The 21,753-nt window shown below is 53.4% G+C and overlaps 1 protein-coding gene across 2 annotated transcripts in view; it reads right to left on the reverse strand.

The window, feature by feature from the left end:
- Positions 1-11,505: 11,505 nt before the first annotated feature.
- RGS10 (regulator of G protein signaling 10) overlaps positions 11,506-21,753 on the reverse strand; it is a 34,276-nt gene continuing 24,028 nt past the window's right edge. For both annotated transcript variants that reach the window (XM_016142535.2, XM_016142536.2), the window contains exon 5: positions 11,506-11,955. In XM_016142535.2, the coding sequence (XP_015998021.2) occupies positions 11,809-11,955 (147 nt within the window). In that variant the 3' untranslated portion in view covers positions 11,506-11,808. The remainder of the gene's footprint in view (positions 11,956-21,753) is intronic.

Below are 21,753 nucleotides of genomic sequence, written 5' to 3' on the forward strand. Positions count from 1 at the left end.
TTCTAAGTCTGCTCATTAGGTGTTTCTCTGTTCTTTTTTACTCCCATTCTTCACACGCCTGCTGCCCAGGTCTGAGTCCACCGTTTGTCCATTTTCCTCTATTTGTCCATTGCCCAACAAAGAATGTGTTTCTAGATTTTTAAAATACATCCTCTCCTGGTCCTATGAATTAAATAGATGATAGATAGATAGATAGATAGATAGATACATGGTAGATGATAGATAATGATGATGATGATAGATGATAGATATAGTTAGATAGATGAATAGATAGATAAATAGATGAGAGAGAGAGATGATGGATAGATGATAGATAGATAGATAAATAGGTAGATATAGATAGATGGTAGATGATAGGTAGTCAGACAGATAGATGATAGAGATAGACAGACTGACAGACAGAAATAGAGATCCGCAGGTATCGCTACCAGTGACAGAGACCACCTCCGCCTGGGGATGCTCAGTGGCGTGCTGGTAACTTTAACAACGGGCTCCCAGGGGAGGGGTGTGATAAGCCCCGATGGTAGCACTTGCCAATTGCTGTGGTGTAAATGTTCCCACCACGGCTGCTTTCGTCCCCTGATGCCGTGTGACTGAGCGTGGAGCTGGAAGAGGTGCGCATAAGTGGCTCATGAGCTGTATTTGCTGTATTTGCTGATCCCACGCACCGCATGGGAGATGTTATGGGGTGGATACAAACGGCCTCTTGGGCCGGAAGTCCCACCGATTACGTCTTCGGTCCACTGCTGCCCCAGGAGTTTCCTCTCGGGCAGCTTCTACCCTTTCCTCCCAATTCCTGTTTCACCTTCTGCTCCTCCTCTTCCTCCAGCAAGAACAGACCGGAGGCTCAACAATCCTTATCAATCAGCCAGCTGAAACCAGCCAGAATAACATGCCTTTATTTTTTAAAAAAACAGAACCATAAACCAAACCAAACTAATTTATTCTTCTGTCCAGATACGTAAAAAGAAAATATATACTTGTTATTGAAGGTGGAGAGTGATGGAAAGGAAGCGAGTGGTGGCCACTAAAGGAGCAGACCCCCCCCCCGCTGAAGTGGCCCGGCAGCAGGTCATGGCCTCGGGCTGTAGTCCATGGTTGCTGGGCTGGGGTTGGCCTTGGGAAAGGTGGAGGGAGGCAGATCTGGGCTGGAGCCATCAGCTGAGGCCCTGGGGGGTTGCAGAGGGAAAGAGAAGGCTGTGTGTGCATATAGGGTCTGGGCTCAGTGAAAGGGACCCCGGGCACCATCTGAGAGTCTCCGAGGACAAAGGGGTCACATTGTAAGCCCGTAAATGTCTAAAGCAGAGATTTAACTCCACGCACTTGAGAGGCAGAAATGACCTTTTTAATAGCTGAGGCAGTTTCATGCACTCTCCCACAGAGGGACCATATTTCCCCCGAGTGACAGACGTGAGGGGGACACGCGATTCTGACCGGCTGGTCTTACTGCCCCACTTGGTGAGAACATCTCTGCGTGCGATTCTCATGTTTGAAGCTGTGTATTTGTCGCCCAGCCCGGGCCCTCCGTAGAAGCCAACTACTACGTATCGGTCACAACGGTAAAAAGAATCCTAGAGCACCCCTGGAAACAGCTGAATCCCAGGCGCGTGTTTGTTTCTTAAAGAAAAATCTAGAAACCGACACCCTGTGAGCACTTCTCATACAGCTCTGGTACATGTGAGAACTCGCTCCGGGGACAAACGGAAGTAGTGAACAGTGACCGAGTAGGCAGTTGCCATCAGACCCTCCTGGGGCAGCCTCTGCTAGGGGGCTGGGTGGTACCCCACAGGAGGTCACGTGGTTCCTGCCTCCTATGGTCCAAACGGAAGGAATAGAGAGGTCCATCAGCCCCTGCCCACTCTAGACCTCTGTGATTCTTAAAGTTTTTCAAAGCTGGCAATGTCTGAAAAAAAAAAAAAAATTGTCCAGCAAACTGGTTCCATCTCTGAAGACACGCTGTGGTTTCTACAGCCTGAACCTGTGCGACATCAGAAAATTCTTTCCTCTGTTGCAACTCTCTGAACCTTGGGCGTGTTGTCCGATCTCATCCCCGGACTCCGTGTCCATGCAGAAAGCTGGGTAAACGAGGTTGCCTCCCCAAACGTATTTGATTGCTCCTCTTTCTCCTCCCTCTGCCCGCTTTCCACCATCCTTGCCTCGTTTGGGACCCTCGGAAGAAGGCACGAACCGCACACCGGTCCCTCTTTGAGATGCGCTGCCAAGGAGTCTGTCTGCTTTTCTTTTCTCCTCTAAACTCCATATACTTCAGAACCTGCACCTGCCATTTCCCCTAACATGTCCTCTGAACTTGCTGCAGGTTAAACCGTAGCAGGTTTCATTTCTAGCTGCAATGTATGGTGCCTCCTGCTACCCCACTCGCTGCCAAGAAACGGCCTGTTCCTTCCTTCCTACCCCACCTCCCAACAACAACAAAATGGAAATAGGAGCTTCCACAGCGCCCTTGGCTGGCTCCCTGTAAACACCACGGAGAGAATAGAAAGAAGCCGGGCTCCCTTTTGCAACGGAGCTGAGAACACCATCAACAGCCACCGTGCTGGGGGCACATGGGCACATCCAGACGGGGCGCATGTAATTAGCAGCATTGTTCCTTTGTATGTGCAGAATAGATAGTAGAATGCCGGCACCCACGTGATGCTTTGGCAAGCGCACTGTCCCTCATTTTCACAAACAATTCGATGGGTTTTTGAAAAGTGTCTCTAATAAGCAAAGAAAGCTCGGGGGAAGAAAAGCAGAATGACAATTTAGCCTCGAGTTCCAAAGTTACTTGAGAGTGGCTTTGGGGACAGGAAAGCCAAACCAACTTGATGACTTTTCGAGCCAAAGTTGAGATGGCTGGAGATCCTGGTGTTCACAGGGCAGGCCGTGGGAAGAGCGGTCCAAAAAGGTGCTTAAATGGCCTCGCGGTCCTCAGGCATCCGTCACTCACGCCACTGAGTCTTACTTTTCCCATTTGTTTACTGGGCATGTTGATAGCCGTGTGTTCTCTCTAAACTTGAAGTGAGGCTTGAAGGGAATCACTGGGAAGAGCGAATGCTTTGCGGTCTCTAGGGCGGGTTCCTTAGGGCGCCAGAAACAGTGCCATTCCTCAGGCGAATCAAGTGCCTAGAAGCCCCTCGGACCCCAACCTACAACACTGAGCATTCGCTCCCCGCAGTAACCACCCCACTGGCCTCTGCCCGCGAAGCCCAAGGGTTAACCGAGTAACCCGTATAAAACCCAGGATATACGCAGTCCAGTCTCGGAGGACTTGTGCCATTGAAGAAGCACAATCCAATGTGTTTTCCTTTTGTTGCCTCAAAACGCCGAAGGAGATCCAAACACCAAATTCTGGAACTTATTAAACCCCCCGTTTCTGTCCCCCCTCCCTCCTCTCAGCCCCGAAGGCATCCTGGCACCTCCCCCTGCTCCCCTCTCCTCCCCATCAGACAAATCCCGCTGGACCAGAAAGGACCCTTCCTCCTCATTGAGGGTGGTGATCCAGCTGGCAGTGGTGGGGACAGCTTGTGACAGCGGATAGCTTGTAGATTAATATTTATTATTCCATTGACATGGTTTTGTTTGATGGTGTCCTTGAAGCTCTCCAGGACCCAAACTTAAGAGCCTACGCAACTATTGAAACAAAATGTGCCTCTTGGGATGTATTTTTCTCTCTCTCTCTTAAATCTCCCTTTTAAACTCACTTCCTGCTTTCCCTCAGGGTGAAAATGGAGATGTGAGTTCCCATCTTTCCTGAGAAGCATCTTCCAGAACATAAACCCAAGGCCTCTCAGAGCTGAAAGAGGTGTCAGCATTCAGCCAGTCCAATCAAGGTTGACGCCTGAATGTCCCTTACCACACCCTATAGGTGACTGCCCAGCCTCTGCTCGAATGTCTCCGAGGAGAGGGGACTCTTCCTACCTGCCGCCGATGGTGTCGACTTCTTCCCCAGCAAACCCCCCTGGAAGGGCATTTTGGCCTTCGCCGCCTGGGCTCTGCATCCCTCCCGCCCCTCCTATCCGGCTCCCAGGGCAGATTGTAGGCGGTAGAAGGGAACTTCAGAAACAATAACTGCATTTCAGAACAGAATACCAGACATAAAAGAGGGTGTGGAGACAGGCTTTTAAAATCCAATGGTGGGAAAGGGAGACATTTAATATCCCAATCGCTGGAAACCTTTAAGCCTCTGCATGCACGGCCAGTCATTTCTCGATCTCTGCATTACTGTAACTTTAGTACGAGGCAGTTTATTGCACAAAGTCGTGCAGTCCTTTAAGCAATAAACTCATGTCGAAACATTCTTTTCCGAGCATTTAAAAAAAAAAAAAATCAGCAGTGACTTTAGAAATGAACAGAGCAGTGTCCCATGGATGGCATGGTGGAATACCTGGGGTCTGTGGGGCCAGCAGAGGCTGAGGTGGGATCCAGGTGGTGGGGGGGACAGGTGGAGTTGGGGAGCAGCTGAAATAAGCGGGAAGAAAACCTCCCTGGGAGCCCAGAAGCACCTGGTCCTCCTGGTGCCACGGGACCTCGGGTCCAGGACGGTGTGAGCGGCCGCCTCACCGTCCTGCCCAGGCTCAGCCTCTGCGCCTCTCCGGCTGGCAGCCAGGGCGGTGGCCTGGGTCAGTGGGCACGTACTCGGCAGTTCCAGGGCTGCCTCATCCCCGGACCTGGGCTCTCAGAAGCTGATTGATTAGTGCACGCGCGCGCGCGCGCACGCACACACACACACACAACCGGACCTGGGACGGGGCACTGCAAGGCGCCTCTCCGGGGGCGCCCTTGGGACGGCGGGTCCCGGGGCTCAGGGCTTCCTTCCGCGCGCTGCAGCGACCTCCCCGCCAGGAGCCCAGCCGCTCGCTTTCTCCACGGCTCACCAGCTCCCCCGTGAGCCCAAGCCGGGAACTTCAGGAAGGCTGTCCCTCCTCTCCTAGGGATCTGGGGAGCCCTGGACGTCCTGGACAGCATGGGGTTCGCTCTTCTGTGGGGGAACCACCATTCGCTCCAAGGGAAAGTCGCCGACGACACGAGCAGCTCCCCGGAGGACGTCCGCCGGATTCCCTTCCCCTTCCTGCAGGTGCAAAATGCCTCGAGAGAGACTCCGTTTTCACTGCTTTTGCCTTGTGGGACACCAACCCCTCTGCCAGCGACCTTCTCCCAGACATCCTTCCCCTCAACTTGGCCACTTGGCTGGACTAGGACCCTGGCTCCGGTTGGCTGTGGAGCCATATCCCGGCCTTGTTGTCCCGTCAGAGACCCACCGGCAGGCTTTCCACGTCGATCCATGGAAAGGTATTCAGATCCAGCCCCTGGCCCTGGGGCTCTTCCTGTGGCCACTCAGAGGTCGTGAGACAAGAGCCCCAGACATGGAGCCAGAAACTGGTGCAAACCTGGAATCTACTAGCCTTCCCTGTGTGACCTTGAACGGACCACATGGACCCCTCTGAGTCGCTCACGTTTATTGACTCCCTACGGACCAGGCACTGTGCTATGCACATTACATATAGTATCTCACTGACTCTGGGTCCAGTATCACCCCGTCTCACACGTGAGGAAACACGGGCTTGGAAAGACACGTGATTTGCCCAAGCTTGCACGGCTAAAAAGCGATGGACCTGGGTTCGAATTCAGGCTGTCGAACTTCATGACATGCTCTTAACCAAAATTCTCATGCTAACTGATAGTAAAGAAAAAATAATAGTAGAGAAGATTGAGATAAATTCTTTCACTGCTTAGGTTCTGGAGAAAGCTGCAAATTTAATAAAAGTGGACCCACATGTTCATAGGTCCACACATCACGCATGCGCAGTGGCCTCGCCTGCTTAGGAACATTCAGAGAACTACTTCCTGCAGAAAGGGCAGGAACGACCCTTCCGGGAGACCAAGTTCTCACCTCCACAATCGCCGGGATCTGTAAATACAGATGTGCCCACAGCAGCCCGCGGCACTGTATTTCTTCCCCCGCCCCTCTCATGGCAGTGAGAGGGGCCACATGTGGACTAAAAGCCACACACATACTTCCAAAGGCATCCTTTCTCTGGAGACCAAGCAGCAGCCAGTTCTTTTCCTGGGAACATCTCTATCAAGCAGACATCTGTTACTCTTGGGTGATCCGTATGCCATAACAGTTTTAAAAACAGAGTTTAAATGCTTAAATAAGAAGAAAACTGTTTGCCCGCGTTGCAAAGCAGTGTATAAACTGTGCCGGAATTAGCACAGGGAAACATTTATCTTCCCTCGATAATCTCGAAACTTTTTCGGTGCTGTATAATTATGTTTATTGGCATGGAGAGATGGTCATGATAGATTGCTAAAGGGGGAAAAAGAAAGAAAAAAAAAAGCTGGTTGCAAATGCAAAAACCAGACTTTTTAAAAGGAGCATTTGACTCCACTTCCCTGCCTGGGGTGAGGCCCCCTCTGCATGTCCTGCAGAAAAAAAAAAAAAAAAAAAAAGGAAGAATAGGTCAAGACTGGCTGGGTGGTGGCCTTCTCCCCCGGAGAGTCCCATTTTGTAGCCGGAATGGCCGGAGATTTGCCTGAGCCGGAATCTGACCCCGCCTGGCAGAGTGAACAACAGTGGGCTATGGGATCTAAAAGACTGTGAGCTGGGTTCCGATCCTGACACCGCCAACCACGAACCGCGGTGACCCGGTCCGGTTCCACGCCTCTGACACCGTGGAAGCCACGCCCACCGCACGAGGTTGACATTCATCTGCGGGGCGCCTCACACAGCGCCTGGAACGTGGGATGCGCTCAGGAAACGGTGGCCTCTCCGGCCCTCCCGATTCTGCCTTTTTATGACAATCACACGGTTAGCCATTAGCAAGGGGCAACACCGAGTGCCAGGCTGTGAATGAGATCACCCAAAATTTGAGATTCTGGCATTCATTTGCTCGCTCAAGAAACATTTATGGAGGGCCTGCTATGTAGCTGCTCTGGGCCAGGCCCGGGGTGCACAGTGAAACGCACCCAGAATGGACCTATAGGGGGCACTGTTTAACGGGGTCCTCAGGAAAGGCCCAAGGGGCAGACACAAGCCACAGAGTCAAGGTGGGGCTGGGCTCAGCTCTCCTGACCTTGTGGTTATGAGGTCATGGTCCTAACCTGAATTTTTATTCCGAGAACAAGGCACAGAAAGAAGGGGCTTATGCCGGTGAGCAGCACAGTCAGGTCTGCGCTTTTAAAAGACGGATGCTGGACGAAAATGGGGAAACGGCTGCCGAATGAGGAAGACTGACCAGTGAGGAGGCTGTCACCGCCGTCTGGACAAGAGATGAGGGAGGAAGCTCGGTCAGGGCCCAGGGCCGTAGAGGTGGGAAGAAACTGGACTTCGGAAGAGTCTAGAGGACTTTCTGATGAATCAGACACAGAGGTGCAGGAAAAGGGAGACTCTCAGGCCACCTCCAGGTGCCCTACCCAGGGGCTTTGTGGGAAATGGGAAAAGACCGCCCTTTCCGGGTGGATGCGGCGCTGTGAACACCCTCCATGTGAGCACCCAGAGAGAGCACAACTTGCAAGACCCTCACTCAGAGGAGGAGAGGGACCCCCAGGTCTCTGCGTGAGCATCTTCGGACTTGTAAAGCGTGCGATGCCTGCGGGAATCCAAGGACAGCCCACCTGCTCTGCGGGAGGCTTGGGCGTTTCCACACAGATTCTGCCCCGGCCCCCAGCTGCGCATGCGTTTTTTCTCCTCACCCCCAACAGCAGGCCGTTTACAGTATTCACTGCATTGCATGCAACTAACCTTGAGAAGAAACGCAAATTAAAAACCCTGGATGCTAATGGCTGGACAAGACCACTTAGCACTGAAATAAATGCAAGTTCTAGAACATCCACAGCCAAAAGGAAATGTAAGCAATGACATGAGTCATGACTGTCCTTGCCTCACAGTTTGCATAGCTTGTAAACAAAGCATGCTCCCAAATTCAGAGCCGGGTCAGGGAGTTGGGTCCCAATTCACCAACTCCCAACTCTGTAACACAGGAAGGGACCTATGTCCTCGTTAGCAAAACCATAATGGGAAACTTAGTTAACTAATTCATCATTCTTCACTTGAGACAGGACTAAAAAGCATATCCCCACAAGAACAGAGCACTCATTCTGTTTTTTTTTTGTTGTTTTTTTGTTTTGTTTTTTAAAAAGGAATCACTTCACCACCAGTGTCAGTATGAAGCCTGATATCCTGATTCTTAGGAGAAAGACACGATGACCGAGCTTATAAACTTAGGGACGAACACCACCAGCCAGTCACATCCCATCGGTCCCCCTCCCATGGGCTGGTTATTTTCTTTCTTGCAGCAAAGTTTTGGTAACGGCTCCATCGCATCTCCTGGAGGCAGGGCTTCTGCCTCCATCTCACGCCCCCTACATTCCCGTATCTAATATTTGGTCTGGGATGTAGGAGGTGCTCATTAAATATGTCTAGGGAGAAAATGTGCATCTTTGCCAAAAGGCCAGTTTTCACTCCAGCCCTGGACTTCCCCGAGGGCCCTTCCAGGCAGCGGATGGCCCAAAGAGAGAGCTGGGGACAGGGGACAGAGACTTTGGTTCCAACCTCAGACTCTACCACTCACCAGCGTGTGGCTGTGTGTCACATCATCGGCTTGGTCTTCCCATGGAGGAAACAGGAGAAATACCTGTTCTTTCCCCTTCGAAGTTCTTGTGTATGAGGCAACGGGAAGGCGCACCTGGAAAGGTGTTCACCTGTGTGCGGTGGTCGCCACTGTGCCTGAGAGGGAGTACTGTAATCAGGAAGGCGGGAAGGTGCAGGACCACGGGATGGCAGAGACCACAACTGACTCCTAGAAAGCCAGGTGGGTCAGCAGAGTCCATCTGAAGGTATAATTAAAGAGTGCAAGGTCACAGAGGAGAAGGTCACCCAGCCCATGCTCTCTGCACACGGGAATACGCGATCAGGGTACAAACTGTAGAGCTAGCAGAGAGCCTGGAGTGGCCCGTTATAAGGCAATAGGGGATATTGGGGCCTGTGGCTAACTGGAGAGTATGCTCATGCTCAGCCTAAGGCATTTGCACTGAAAGATTTAAAACACATGCCCCATCGAACATCGCATTGGCGGCCTGCAGGCGGAGAGTTCGAGCCCCTGCAGACTGTTGTATTAAGCATTTTTCTCACGCTGACTCCTCGCCAGTTGGGGCTTTTCTGACACCGGAGCAGCTGCCCCTCCCAGGGCTAGCCAGCTCCTAGAGTCAGCGCCGAACTGGAGCCCGCCTTCCACACGCAAACCAATCGACCCAGAGCTCATGTCCCCAGCTGCCTCCTCTCTCGGGCTGTCACACTCTGGGCCACCTGTCCTCATCACCTGGGGCCAGGTGCCAGACACCTAGGGACGGTCCCCGTGCCCCAGAGCCCAAATTATTCAAACCAGCCCCTCCCGAGCCTGTCTGTACACCAGGCTGTCATGCCGCATTGCCTGTCCCCTTGCTCCCCCTGCCTCCTGACGGGCCCTGGTGATGCCCCAGGTGCCTCGTCTCCTCTTAGGAATGGTAACAAACTCTTTTCGGTGGCAGTCATCTCCTGATCAGGTCAGCGAACCCGAATAATAACACTCCTTACATTTTAAAACACCTGTGAACTCCACTGGAGCACGTGTCGCCATGGCTGCGGACGCGACATAAATACTAATCAATAAGTGGACGGATGGACACACAGACAGAGGGGTGAAAGGGAAATGCTGGGTAGAAGCGTCTGTCTGGCTACATGGATTCCCTGTGCTCCGGCCTCACTTTCGCCACGGTCTCAGGAAGCTGAGGTGTGCGCGCGGTCAGTTCTGATGGGCCTGGATGGAGGCCGCGGGGCCGGAGCAAGCCGAGGGACGTGGCGCGAGCGGAGGCTGGTACGAGTCGGCTGTGGTTAAGTGTGTGCAGCTCACCATCCCACTGGCATTTGGCTTTTCAGGCAGCTCCTAAGTGAGAGCCTTTGCTTTTGGTAGACAATCTTCCGGCTAATTCTGGCTGTTTCCTTCATTCAAGTGCTGATAGAGACTGGGTCTCTGAACCTACTGGGGAAAGGGTGAAAGCCAAAGGCAGCACCCAGCAGGCCGCTCAGCTCTTTGGGCCCCGAAATTACCATGTTATGTGTGTGGGGGTGCAGGGGGTGGTCTGCATCCCTGCATTTCCTGGCTTGTAGGGTCATAGATGAGTTAGAGAACCTGCACTGCCCTTACTCTCCAAAATGCATCAGTCTACTCTGCTTGAAGACAGACTGAATTTCTTAGACATCAACCTCAGCATTGCTCTCCCATCCCAGGCAGAGGGGGCCTGTCTAGGATGTCCTGGGGAAGGCGGGGAGCTCCTGCTGGGGGCCGAGCATTTGTCATTTCTAATGGACACGCAGTTGGGTGACTTGGTTCTCAGCAGTGAATGGCTCCCCCAAGGCCATCCCTTCCCCAAGCCCAAGACAGAAGAACAGGAAGCATTCGACCACAGTGGATGGACAGCAAGGCCGGAGAATCTGGGGGACCGCCTGCAAAATCACACTAGGGGAGGGTTGTTTATGGGTGATCATGTGAAATGGTCCACCCAGAACAGATCCAGCTTGTCATTATCCCAGCGTAATTATTAAACACACTGCCCTTCTCTCTCAAAAGTATCCTGGTTTGATTGGTAAATTATACGGTCACCCTCGACATCGGGCAGCTTTGTAAATGGAAAAGTGGGAAGGCTCAGAAGTAACGGAGTCGGGTTGCTTCATACAAATAGGAGCTTAAGGTCTGGCAAACATGCCGGAGAAGATCTGGCAGAAGCAGACGTCAGGAACAATTAGCAGACGGCAACTGTACCTGACCTTGGGACCTGGTGGGTTTAGCTCTAAAAGGGGGCAGTGACCTGAGCTGGCTGGTCAGCCTGGGCCGAGCAGGTCTTCACTCACAGCCTTTCGACCCAAGCACAGACTTCAGAGACAGCATTTCCTTCCCCTGGTTGAAGTCTCGAGCCTGGAGTTACAAGTCCAAGCAAAGGGTAGGTGCAGAGAAGAAAGGGTTACGATGTGTTCACAGACGGGCTATGGGAGAAGGGGGACACGCAGGAATTTCATCACCGGCACAGGCTGTGCGCCGCAGTCCCATTCAATGCCACCTTGCATTGCCACGGGAACCCTGAACGATTTCCTATTTGTCTTCCTTTCTTCCTGGTCGAGATCCCGTTTCTGTCGAGATGAACTATTCATCTGTGTTGCATGAAATGTCATGAACCGTGAACAAAACCAGGACAAACCCACACACAGGAAATAAGAACCCTCTGATGACACAGCCCCCCAAATCGGCAGAGGCTGTCGGTGACGAGTTTTCTTTTCCCAGCATTAAACTTGCTCTTGAGAAGTACTTAACCCAAAAGGCACCTGACAGACAACACCCCCAAGTGGTCTGAGTTTGTCAAATCAACTCATTCTTGAGCTGATTCGACAAGTGAATCTGTGGGGGACATGCAGGGCCCCCTTCCACAGAGAGAGGGCAAAGACTTAAAAAGGTAAGAGGTGGCTGACTCTACGTGTCACCTGGTGGCCTCACATGAAGTTTAATCAAGCTACAAAATGCTCAGTGTCCAGTGTTCAAGGACTCTTTCTGCCTCATACGTGTACGTGAACTAAAACGTCAAAGCTATTTGTTTTTTATGTAAGATTAGCTATCATGCAAAACTTACTGGTCAAGCAGTTAATAAAATACACATATCCCATGGAAGGGTTTTGTACATTTCAGTCCTTGCAGATAACAAAGCAATTATAAACCCTGCACAGTCTTGAGAGTGAGTTCCTTCACCTCCGAAAGCTGCCGGCCCTGCCAGCTCTTTGGGGTCTCATGTGTTATAAATTCTGGAGGCTCTCTTAGCTGCAGTTTGGGCATCAGATGGATCTTCTCCCTCTTCCTCGGTTTGCTTGTGTTTTAAAAACAAGTCAGACTTCAAGAAGCGGCTGTAGCTGTCATACTTCATGAGGTTGAAGATCTAAGGGGCAAAGGGGAGAAAAAAAAAAGAATCTGAAGGAGGAGGCTAAGTGGGCCATGAATCATCCTATCAAATATTTATTAAATACCTATTGTTGCAGAAGAATGCAAATCCATGCCAGACACACACAAAGAAAGCTTAGGCAAGTTGTGTGCCAGGCAAGGCCGATTTCCTGAATGTTTCTGGCCGTTCTGAAATGATCTCAATGGAATATAACAGCTTAGAGTGTCACATGAACAAATCTATCTTTATTTTCCATGGAAGTAGAGATGCACACAGCACTGATTCATACCTTTGTATCAAGAGGTCCTTTCAGACTCTCCACTTTATCTGGAGAGATGATGATACAGGGACGTGTTCCTGGGGACACGGTGCTGTTGTAAAGGTCATTGTCATATCCTATTATGCTAATATTATTAACACCCCCAGAAGTCTGGCATCCAAGATCTCAAACAAACCAATTATCATGCCGAGAAGCAAAACGGGGCTTATTCAGTGCAGAGCAGAGGGGTAAAACTACACTCTTAGCAAGGATGGGTCTTAGGAACAAGGCCCTAATTAGGGAAATAGCAGTCAGCTGCAGGATGCAGAGAATGGCGCACTCACACAGGCCCAGGGGCCCGTCTCCGGGATAGAAACGACTCACAGGTGTGCTCATCAGGTGCGAGAGAAGCCCCAACGGAGACGACGTCCTCTTTATTTCCTCTCGACACATCCCAGGTCCTCGAAGAGCCAACCCCTCTCTTCTTTGCCACTGTCCCTATTCCCACCCAGAAGACCCTCGCCCCGACCCCCACCTGATCCCACGCCACGCCCCTTTCTTGTCCTACAAAAGGGGTGGTGAAAAGAGGGGGGAGAATGGGGGGGGGACATTTTCCGCTGCGACGGGTACAGCCTCTTTTGAGGAAATCTCTCTTCGTCTCTTTCTCTCAGACCTTTTGACTGAGCTCTCAGGATATCCTGCAGACGAAAGATCCACACGTGCACCTGGTGCCTTCACTTACTGCACTACCGTGGGTCTCAACACGTGGAAAGTTCCAGAAGTGTCAGAATGTCACTCACTGCCAGGCGGGGTTATCAAGTGGGTGGTAAAACCCCGACATCTTTTAAATCTGCCCTTTCCCCACACGCGCGCACGCGAACTCTTTTGTAAATTAAATGTCTGACGGAGTCTAAGGGCTCAGAACTAGAACCTGCCTTTCCACCTCCATCTTCCCGGGACGGCTTCAGCCGTAGGATAAGCGCCGAAACCACTTTGCTATGGGCAGAGTCCCCCACCAGGAAAAAGACTGAGGACGCTGGGCTTTCCTTCCACTCCTCCCCCCGGAGCGACCGTCCACTCCTGTCCAAGGTCTCCAACTGCTCAGGACGACAGACAGCTCCGCCCTAAGCCCCCAGCAGGTAGCCATTCCTCAGCGATCTTGTAATCCTAGACTGCTTTGCTGAGGTTTGGAGAAATCATTCATTCATTTCCCACTGGGGGCGAGGCAGGGGAAGAGGAATGCCCTCAGCATTTCGTGGCCTCTCACCAGTGTGCCGAGCGGGCGTCACCATCGCCCCCACCTGCATTATCCAGTCCTTCCAGGCACAAGGGTCCCCCAGACGGAACTTCGAGATGCCCGCCTCGTTCCAAGTCTGGAACGGATGCGCAAAGGGGGACTAACGGAGCCAGCTGTGTGATGCCCCACCTGGCACCCCCTCCCACACCAGGTCCACAGCAGACGGGACCCACCACTGCCAGCAGGATGCGGTTCGACCCAAGCATCTCCTCTGAAGTCTCTGCGTGTGGGAGTGAAACATCCTGTTTGCCTGTAGTGGCTCTGAGGCTCATACTTCAAAGAGGAGAAGAAAAAAGGCTGGGGTTGGAGGCACCCAGGGCCGGAGGAGGCAGGCGGAGGGAGGGGAAGGAGGCTGCTGGGGGCTGGCTGACTCTCTCAGCCTCCAGAAGATCCCAAGAGGCTGCGGGCTCCTTCCTGCTGCCAGCAAACACAAGGGAGGGCTACGAGCTGCTTAAAAAGGCTATAAGGGCCACTGCTTGCCGTGGGCAGGTGTGAAACTCCCATGAAGTCCTTGGGTCTCCTGGGCACTAGCCTGGAAGCACATGGTGATAGGGTATCCCATCCCCATCACAGAGCCCCTCAAGGGGAGGGGCTCAGCAAAGATGACTTAGAGGATAGGGAATGGTCCTAAAATCTCTTCCGAGAAAGCAAAGACAGTGTACCCAGCTGCTGATCACTGCCTTACTGATCACAGGGCAAATTGGCCATGACTGGCGTCCAATAAATGTCCGCCCGGTGAATGAACAGAAACCACCTGCCGTGCAGTGGCAGAGGCTGGGGAAATGAACCAGGGTAGCGCCCGCGTGCGGGGGTGCACAACCAACCACGTGTCAGCAGCACGCAATGCTCATTTCATCGTCACGGAAACCCCGCGAGAACCCTGACCACACACAGGGAGAACGGCCGGAGGATCGGTCAGCTCGGGCTGCCGTGGCGAGCGGTTTCGACAATAGAAACTTCTTTCCTCACGGCTCTGGAGGCTGGAAGTCCAAGATCAGGGTGTCCATGGGGTGGCTGCCTTCTCCCCCTATCTTCCCATGGTCGCTCCTCCGTGTCTGTCTGTGCCCTAATTCTCTTCTTTCAGAGCACCAGTCATATCGGATTAGGGCCCCCTCCCATGACCTCACTTAACCCCAAACACCTCTTCAGAGACCCGCTCTCCAACCAGTCACATTCTGCATTACTGGGGCTTAGGACTCCAACATGTAAGTCTGGGGAAGGCGGAGGACACGGTTCAGCCCGTAACAGTGAGCAGACGAGACGAGCAGGACAGAATCACTGCCGATCTAGCTCTGGAGCCCATGCTCCCCACCACTAGGCTACACTGTCACTCACTCGGCAGACCGACGGTCAGTCCTTAAAACTCAAGTCTGCGAAAGGAGGTTAGCACGGGAAAGCGTATGCGGATATTAAACGATTAAACACTAAAAGTGTTAAATGCACTATAACTAAAAACGATGATCCGGATACGTCTGTAAGAGTGTCTATGTGTATACAGGGGAAATAAATATCTCCAGAGGTCAGTGCAGTGGATTGAATGGCATCCCACCCACCCTGCCCCCCAATTTGTGTCCCCCTAGAACCAAACTCCACAGAACGCCACGGAACGTCACCAAACTCCACGGAACGCCACAGAACGCCAGGGAACTGCACAAAATGCCACCAAACTCCACGGAACACCACCAAACTCCACGAAACGCCACGGGATGCCGGCAGCTACCAGAAGCTACAGGAGGAGGCAAGGAAGGCGTCTTCCTTAGAGCCTCGCGAGGACATCTGGATTTCAGATCTCTGGCCTCCTGAACTGTGAGAGAATACATCTGTTGTCTTAAGCAGCTCCGTTTGTGGTCATTTGTTATGACGGCCCCTGGAAACGCACACAGTCAGCTTATTGATTTCACCTCTCCCCTACAGGAGCACAGAAAATAAGATGGTTTCCATAAAACCAGGACTCTTTGATGGGGAGAACGGGCCTCACTGGGGCTGGACTGTGACTGTCACCTGACCAACATGTCTCAAGCTGTCTGCAGGGCAGAGGAAAGAAGATCGACGTAAACCTGGGGGTGGGGGAGGGGCTCCAGGTGGGCAGGAGCATGGAGCAAAGCTACAAAGAGTGGGTCCTTCCCAGAGACAGCTGGCAGCTAAGCTGCATTCCGTACTTTTTCTTTTCTGTTTTTTTTTTTTTTTTTTTTTTTTTGGCCAAGACAGCTGTGGCTCGGCAGGTTTGGGTGCTGGCAGCCCCACAGCTGTGAGCTGCATGCCCAGACTGTAAACTGTTTGGCGTCGTTGCCTGGGGAGCCAATCCCACAGGCAGCTGGAGGTGGAACTCTTTGGGGGGAAAAGGTGAAGGGAGCTTTTCTGCCTCGTGCAGCCATGCGCAAGGTCCCACCGCACAAGGTCATTACCCAGCCAAGGTGCCCCTCCCTCGCCGGCTCCCAGACAGTGGCTGCTTGGGATTTGCCTTTCTGCAAGGGGAAATAGCGGTATGGTCCTCTAACGCGAGTGTCCCAAAGCTGCTGTTCCAGGAAAGGACACCCTCGCTCAACCGTCCTCACCCCCGTGGAGAATGAGAAGCTTAACCGGCCTTGAAGGCCCCTCCGTGAAGACTTCAACGCTGTCTCAGTGAAACACTCTTAACACTTCTCAGAAGATAAAGACATTAAAAGAACGAAACTAAACGTACATCCTCCCTTCTCTTCAGAACCCTCTGCCATGTTCTTTCAACTGGGTACAAGGAGGAAAATAATAAATCCTTCCATGCAAGTTTTATTAATGAGGTTTCATATTGGCTTCAAGAACCGGGTTTAGTTTTTATACGAAAATTGCTGAAAAGAGGAAGCATGTGCTCCCGTCTCTGGATCGCAGTTCTAGAAGGTGCTCTCTCCCCATACGGCTCGACTGTGGGCATGCTTTCAGACCCAATGGACAGATAAGAAGCGTGAAACAAGCCAGCCCCTCTTCCTCCAGCCGCGAGCTACGGAATGACGGCAGAACCAGCTGGCCTTGAAGAGGCTTTGCTGGGAAAAGGCGCCCACGGGGATGTCCCCACCTCAAGCTGAAGACCACCTCCCCCTCTTCTGAAGTGGGAATGGGGTGCAGCCAGAGGGTCTGAGGGCAGAGGGCAGACAGCGGGTGAGAAGACAAAACAGCTCAGGTCGGCCCTTGTCCCAAAGTGCCGGCGTGGGCCCCTGGAAGTTTCTGTCGCCCCGGACAGTGTCCCTGCTTCCTGAACAGGCCCGCCAGAGCTGGACGACATGCTGGGGTGGGGTTGGAACTCCAGACAGAGGCTGGACACGGACAAAGGCAGAGACCCCTGCAGGGGTTGAAATACCCTCACTGGCCCATGGTTCCAGTGCTCTCGAGTGGGTGGTGGCACTTGTTCCCGGAGTCCGTGATGCTCAAAGCCCGAATGACATGCCTTCTACACAGGGCGAAGGTGTTTTATGTTTGCCTTTTGCCATCAGGAGAATTAAATGCTGTTCTGGCTCCTGCCCCTCCCTTCTTCCCCTGAACAGCATTTTAAAGTTCCAAAGAGAATTTCAAATACTGTCCTTCCCGCCCCGCCCCTCATAAGGCAAACAGCTGGGTAGATGGGACAGCCAACTTCCCTTCCATTCGAACAAAACCCATGACCTGGCCTCTCTGGCTTTGCATGCTGGAAAATGCTGGTGTCTGGACGGCTTCTCTGGAGCTTCCACAGGATGGAGGCGTCCAGGACCCCCAGCTCCAGCCACTATTGCAGACTTAGAGAAACAGGGGGTCGAGAAAGGGGGTAGACACCCTGAATGACACCCAGAGGCACGGCAGCCCCTCCCCCAGCTCCAGGTCCTCACCAGCTAGTCCAACCCTTCTTACTGATGTCTAGAAAGGAAGTGTTTCTCACTTCTTGGGTTCTGGGGAAATTCAAAGAAACGACACTGCTGAAGGGGGCCCAGTGCGTGGCTCCTTCATCAAGGATGTGGCTGGGAGCACCGAAGTCTTTCTGAATTTTTTTTTTTTTAAGCATCGGAGGTTGAGGGCTTCCTTTTCAGTGGAGAAGTCCGCCTGTTCTCTGTGCTTTCTTGGATCAGACGGCACCCACCCCAAAGCCCGGCGGTACTTGAAATTTGCTTTAAATGTAGGCACCGGGCCCCCCTAGGATTAAAGAAGAGGGATGAGCGCCCCGCTGCCCCTCCAGGCTGCAGCCTTCTCTCTCACGGTCCAGGGAAGCAATGACCCCAAGTCGCTGTTTGCAATGACCTTGAGCCTCCAGTCTTCTCCGATCTCCTTGCTTTTCCATTCGAGCCAGAGGCTTCAGAGAAAGGTGTGCAGAGGGCTGCTGAGAAGCTCGTAGGGGCGGCCTTTTGCTCTCACTCTCACGGGGCACTGCTGGGGGTCCCTGAGCTGACTGCCGACAGGACCTGGGGCTTTCGCTTCGCACCCTCCTGGGTCGTGTGAGTTTTCTTCTCCTCATCTTCACAACGAACAGGTAGCAATTTAACAATTACAAACGGTCTTTTCAAAATGAGCTTGTCCAGAATCCTGAGTCACACGGCAATAGGATGTCCCCACGGCGAGTGCTGGCGTGGCAGGTTCCGGCGCCGGCCTTCCTCCCTGGAGTCTCCCTTGGCTGTGGAGGTGGCCAAGGCACATGTGTTCAGGCCATCACACTGACAGGGCCAGCGGGGACCGGCATGGTTATTTCTTGCACAGAGCAAAGCATCTAGGCTGCTATGACTAACTTGATCCCTCCACGTTGCAGCTGACTCTCAGAGCCTCGGTAACCGATGGGAATGTTCTAGAGTCAGGCAGGGCTGGAGGTGCAGGAGTGCATGACTGAGCACGGGAGATGGACGTGGGAAAAAAGAAGGTGAGCACGTCGGTGCGTATTTAAATGCCAAAGACGATGCTGCCTGTACCAGCTCCCACGAAAGGAAGACGGCGGCATTGTCCAGAAGGATGACAATGAGGACAAATTACCACTGCCTCGCGACAAGAATGGTTCTCGCAGGCCAACGGTAAGAAGAGCCCAGCTAAACCAGAAACCCCGGGCCCAAGCTCTGCTTCCCGCCTCCCAGCTCTGCGACCCGGGGCGAGCTGTGCCGTCTTCCCATCGCGCCCAAGTTCTCAGCTGCGCACTGAGGTGGCAGGCGCCCCCTTCCCCAAGACCGCTCGCGAGGCATGTGAGATGCACGCACAAGAGCACCGTGTGGACTGTGACGAGGTTCAGGCTCCGCGTCTTCTGGAATTCACGACCCTGCGGGAAACTGACATCCGCGTTATTTGCCGCTTTCGAGGTGGGGGCCTGAGGCTCCGTGAAGGGCGAGCGCGTGAACCCCGCCACACCAAGCCAGGGTTTCTCAACCCTGGCACCGCTGACATTTTGGACCAGACAGTTCTGTGTCGGGTGGGGCCGTCCTGCACGTTGTAGGGTTTTAGCAGCATTCCTGGCCTCTGCCCACTAGGCACCGGTAACGCACCCGCCCGGGCTGTGACAACGAGAACTGTCTCCAGACATTGCCCAGTGTCCCCTGGGGCACAACCTCCCACTCCCCACCCTGACCTCCTTAAGAACTACTGCATTAAGCTAAAGTTCATCCTTCTGTTATAGTCTAAAGCAGCGCTCCCCAACCTTTTGGGTACCAGGGACCGGTGCTCCTACGAGCATCTAATGCCTGATGATCTGAGGTGGAGCCAAGGTGGTGATGCTGGTGCTGGGGAGCGGCTGCAGATACAGATGGACCTCGGCTTGTTTGCCACTCACCTCCTGCTATATGGCTGTGTTCCTAACAGGTCATGGACCGGTACCGGTCCACGGCCCGGGGACTGGGGACCCTGTTCTAGAGGACACGCATAGTTAACACTTACGGGGGGCCAACTGCAGCCAGGCACTGCACCAGGTAAGCACTTCACAGGCATGACTGCATTTCATCCTCACAACCGTATTTCACAAATGGGGAAACTGAGGCACGGAGAGGGCTCGCACCTCACTCGAGGTTTCACGGCTACTGGATTCTACAGTCAAAGAAAAGGTGGAAAGGAAACGAGGTCGTGGTACCAGGGAGCGACTTTCTCACGTCGGGGTGCTGGAGGTTCGTGACGGGTCCGCTGCACAGCTTGGGGAGGCAGCAGAGTCTGCCCACAGCCCCATGTTACAGATGAGGGCACGGAAGCCACGCCGAGAAGGAGGAGGCGCCTGGGGTCGGATGGAGGCAGGATGGAACGGGAGTTCCCACTTCCCCCACCTGGCCAGGCCAGCACACAGCGGTAATGACAGTGAATCTGAGCTCAGCATCCAGGAAGTGATGGGCAGGGAGGGGGAGGGGCAGGGGGTCCAGCCGTCCGGGTACAGACAACGAGCCATGAGTAGGAGGCCAACTCTGTAGTAACAGAGATGGCTCTGTACCGAGTCATACGCATTCTCTTGCCCAAGGAGTGGGCACAGCTGGAGCTGGGGATCAGAGCCAAGGTGCCCAGATTTCAGGAGGACCAAACCTTATTAGTCCTCTATAAATAGTCATCATGCTACATCCTTGACATTGAACTGGTTAGCCGCACCTCGGGGCCTAGCCCCAGCCAGGCGGTAGATTCCACCACCTTCGTCGCTCGCTGTACTCCATCCGGCCTCACGCACCGCCCCCAACGCACCCAGCAGCCCTGCCCCAGGGCCTTGGCACCTGCCCTCCCTCTCTCTTGAAGGTCCGCCTTGGCTCCCTCCTCTCACCTGGCTCTCCGTTACCACTCAGGTCTCAGTCACCTCTTCAGGGAGCCCTCTCTGACCGCTAGACCCAAAGTAGGCCCCTCCCAGTCGCTCCTAGCCCGTCGCCTCTGACATTTCCTTCCTCCCATTTATCTTTTTCTGTCACGTGGTGGGATGGTGCAGAACCCCGTGGTGTGAACGCCGTGCTCAGTGCAGTCCCGGAGCATAATGCAACGAATGGGAGAACAAATCCGCACACCAGCAAACCGACCAGGGCTGAAACAGACTGCCCAGGAGTGGATTCTTAAAAGAAAAAACAAAAAAGACCCTGCAAAGTATGACAACTGAAGAAAGCAACTCTTTGTCAGGTCGCCTGCTCCTTCCTGCTTTTCACAACTTAAATTTGTCCAACAGCCCACCTTTGACTCTGGGCTAAAGCACCCAGAGAGAGGCCGGCCGAGCTGCTCCCCTCCCCGGGCCTCGCCGGCACGTGCCGGCACACGACCGGGCCACGGGCCACGTTAGCGGAGCCAAATCAAACCAGAGAACGACCTATCCGCTTACATAAGTTTTCCAAATAGCACCGTTATAAACCTCTCTTAAGAGACTGTTTTGATGAGACGCTTATTAAAATGTCTAACGCATTCTTCACAGAACGTGCTGGCCACGGTTTAAGTTTTGCTGGATGCTCTGGGGTCATTAGCATCACTAATCACGTCACCATTCCCGAGCACGGGGAGGCCCCCGGTGCAGTGTGTGGGCTGGGCCCCCCGCTCGGGGGCTCCAGATCGTGGTGCTGTGGTCCGTGTTTAGTATCATTCTTCTTTCTCTGCCCCTCAAGCTATTAGTTATTGCTTCTCACTGCCCCGCTCCCCCGGCTCCGCCCCCACCCAACACACACACACAGTGTCCACCAGGACTTCTAAACCACCGCAAACTGAGACGCCAGACCTCTTAGGACTCTGTGTAAACCAGGAGTAAACAGGACCTGAATGACGTCCTCCTCTGCATAAGTGAGCCGGATGTCGGCTCACTTCCCATGCTGCCGAGGGCTTTCCCATTCTTCTAGGGTCTGGCCGTGCCCCAAAGTCCACGCTGCCCCACAACCCTGCTGCCTCCAGGGCCTGAAGCGCTGCCCCTCCCCCAGGATGGGCCAAGGCCACCTGAAGTTCCCCTGGCATGGGCCACTGAAAGCTGCCTGCTCACCCAGCTCCGTGACAGAGCCAGCCGAGCTCAAAGACACCGAAGCCACCGGGGAGCTTTTTAAAAGTTATGTGACATCTCGTGGTTCCAAACATGCTCCCCTCAGCTTCCAACTCCTTCTCCTTGGAAAACGGGGCTCTCGTGGGGGTCTTTGGGGAGCAGAGGACCACAGCCTGTGCTGAGCACACGTCCAGACCGCTTACCGGCAGGGCCTTGGAGAGGCAGAGTTTTCTAGGGCAAACGTAAGGCGGGAGCCCTTTTCAGGGATTGTAGAACTTGCTCAGAGTCCAAGCACCTTGTTTTCATCCACTTCGGGCTTCTCAAATACACGACTTTTAACAACAGGGTATGAAAGCA

This window comes from Rousettus aegyptiacus, unplaced genomic scaffold (assembly GCF_014176215.1).
Source record: "Rousettus aegyptiacus isolate mRouAeg1 unplaced genomic scaffold, mRouAeg1.p scaffold_m13_p_6, whole genome shotgun sequence".
Lineage (NCBI taxonomy): Eukaryota > Metazoa > Chordata > Mammalia > Chiroptera > Pteropodidae > Rousettus > Rousettus aegyptiacus.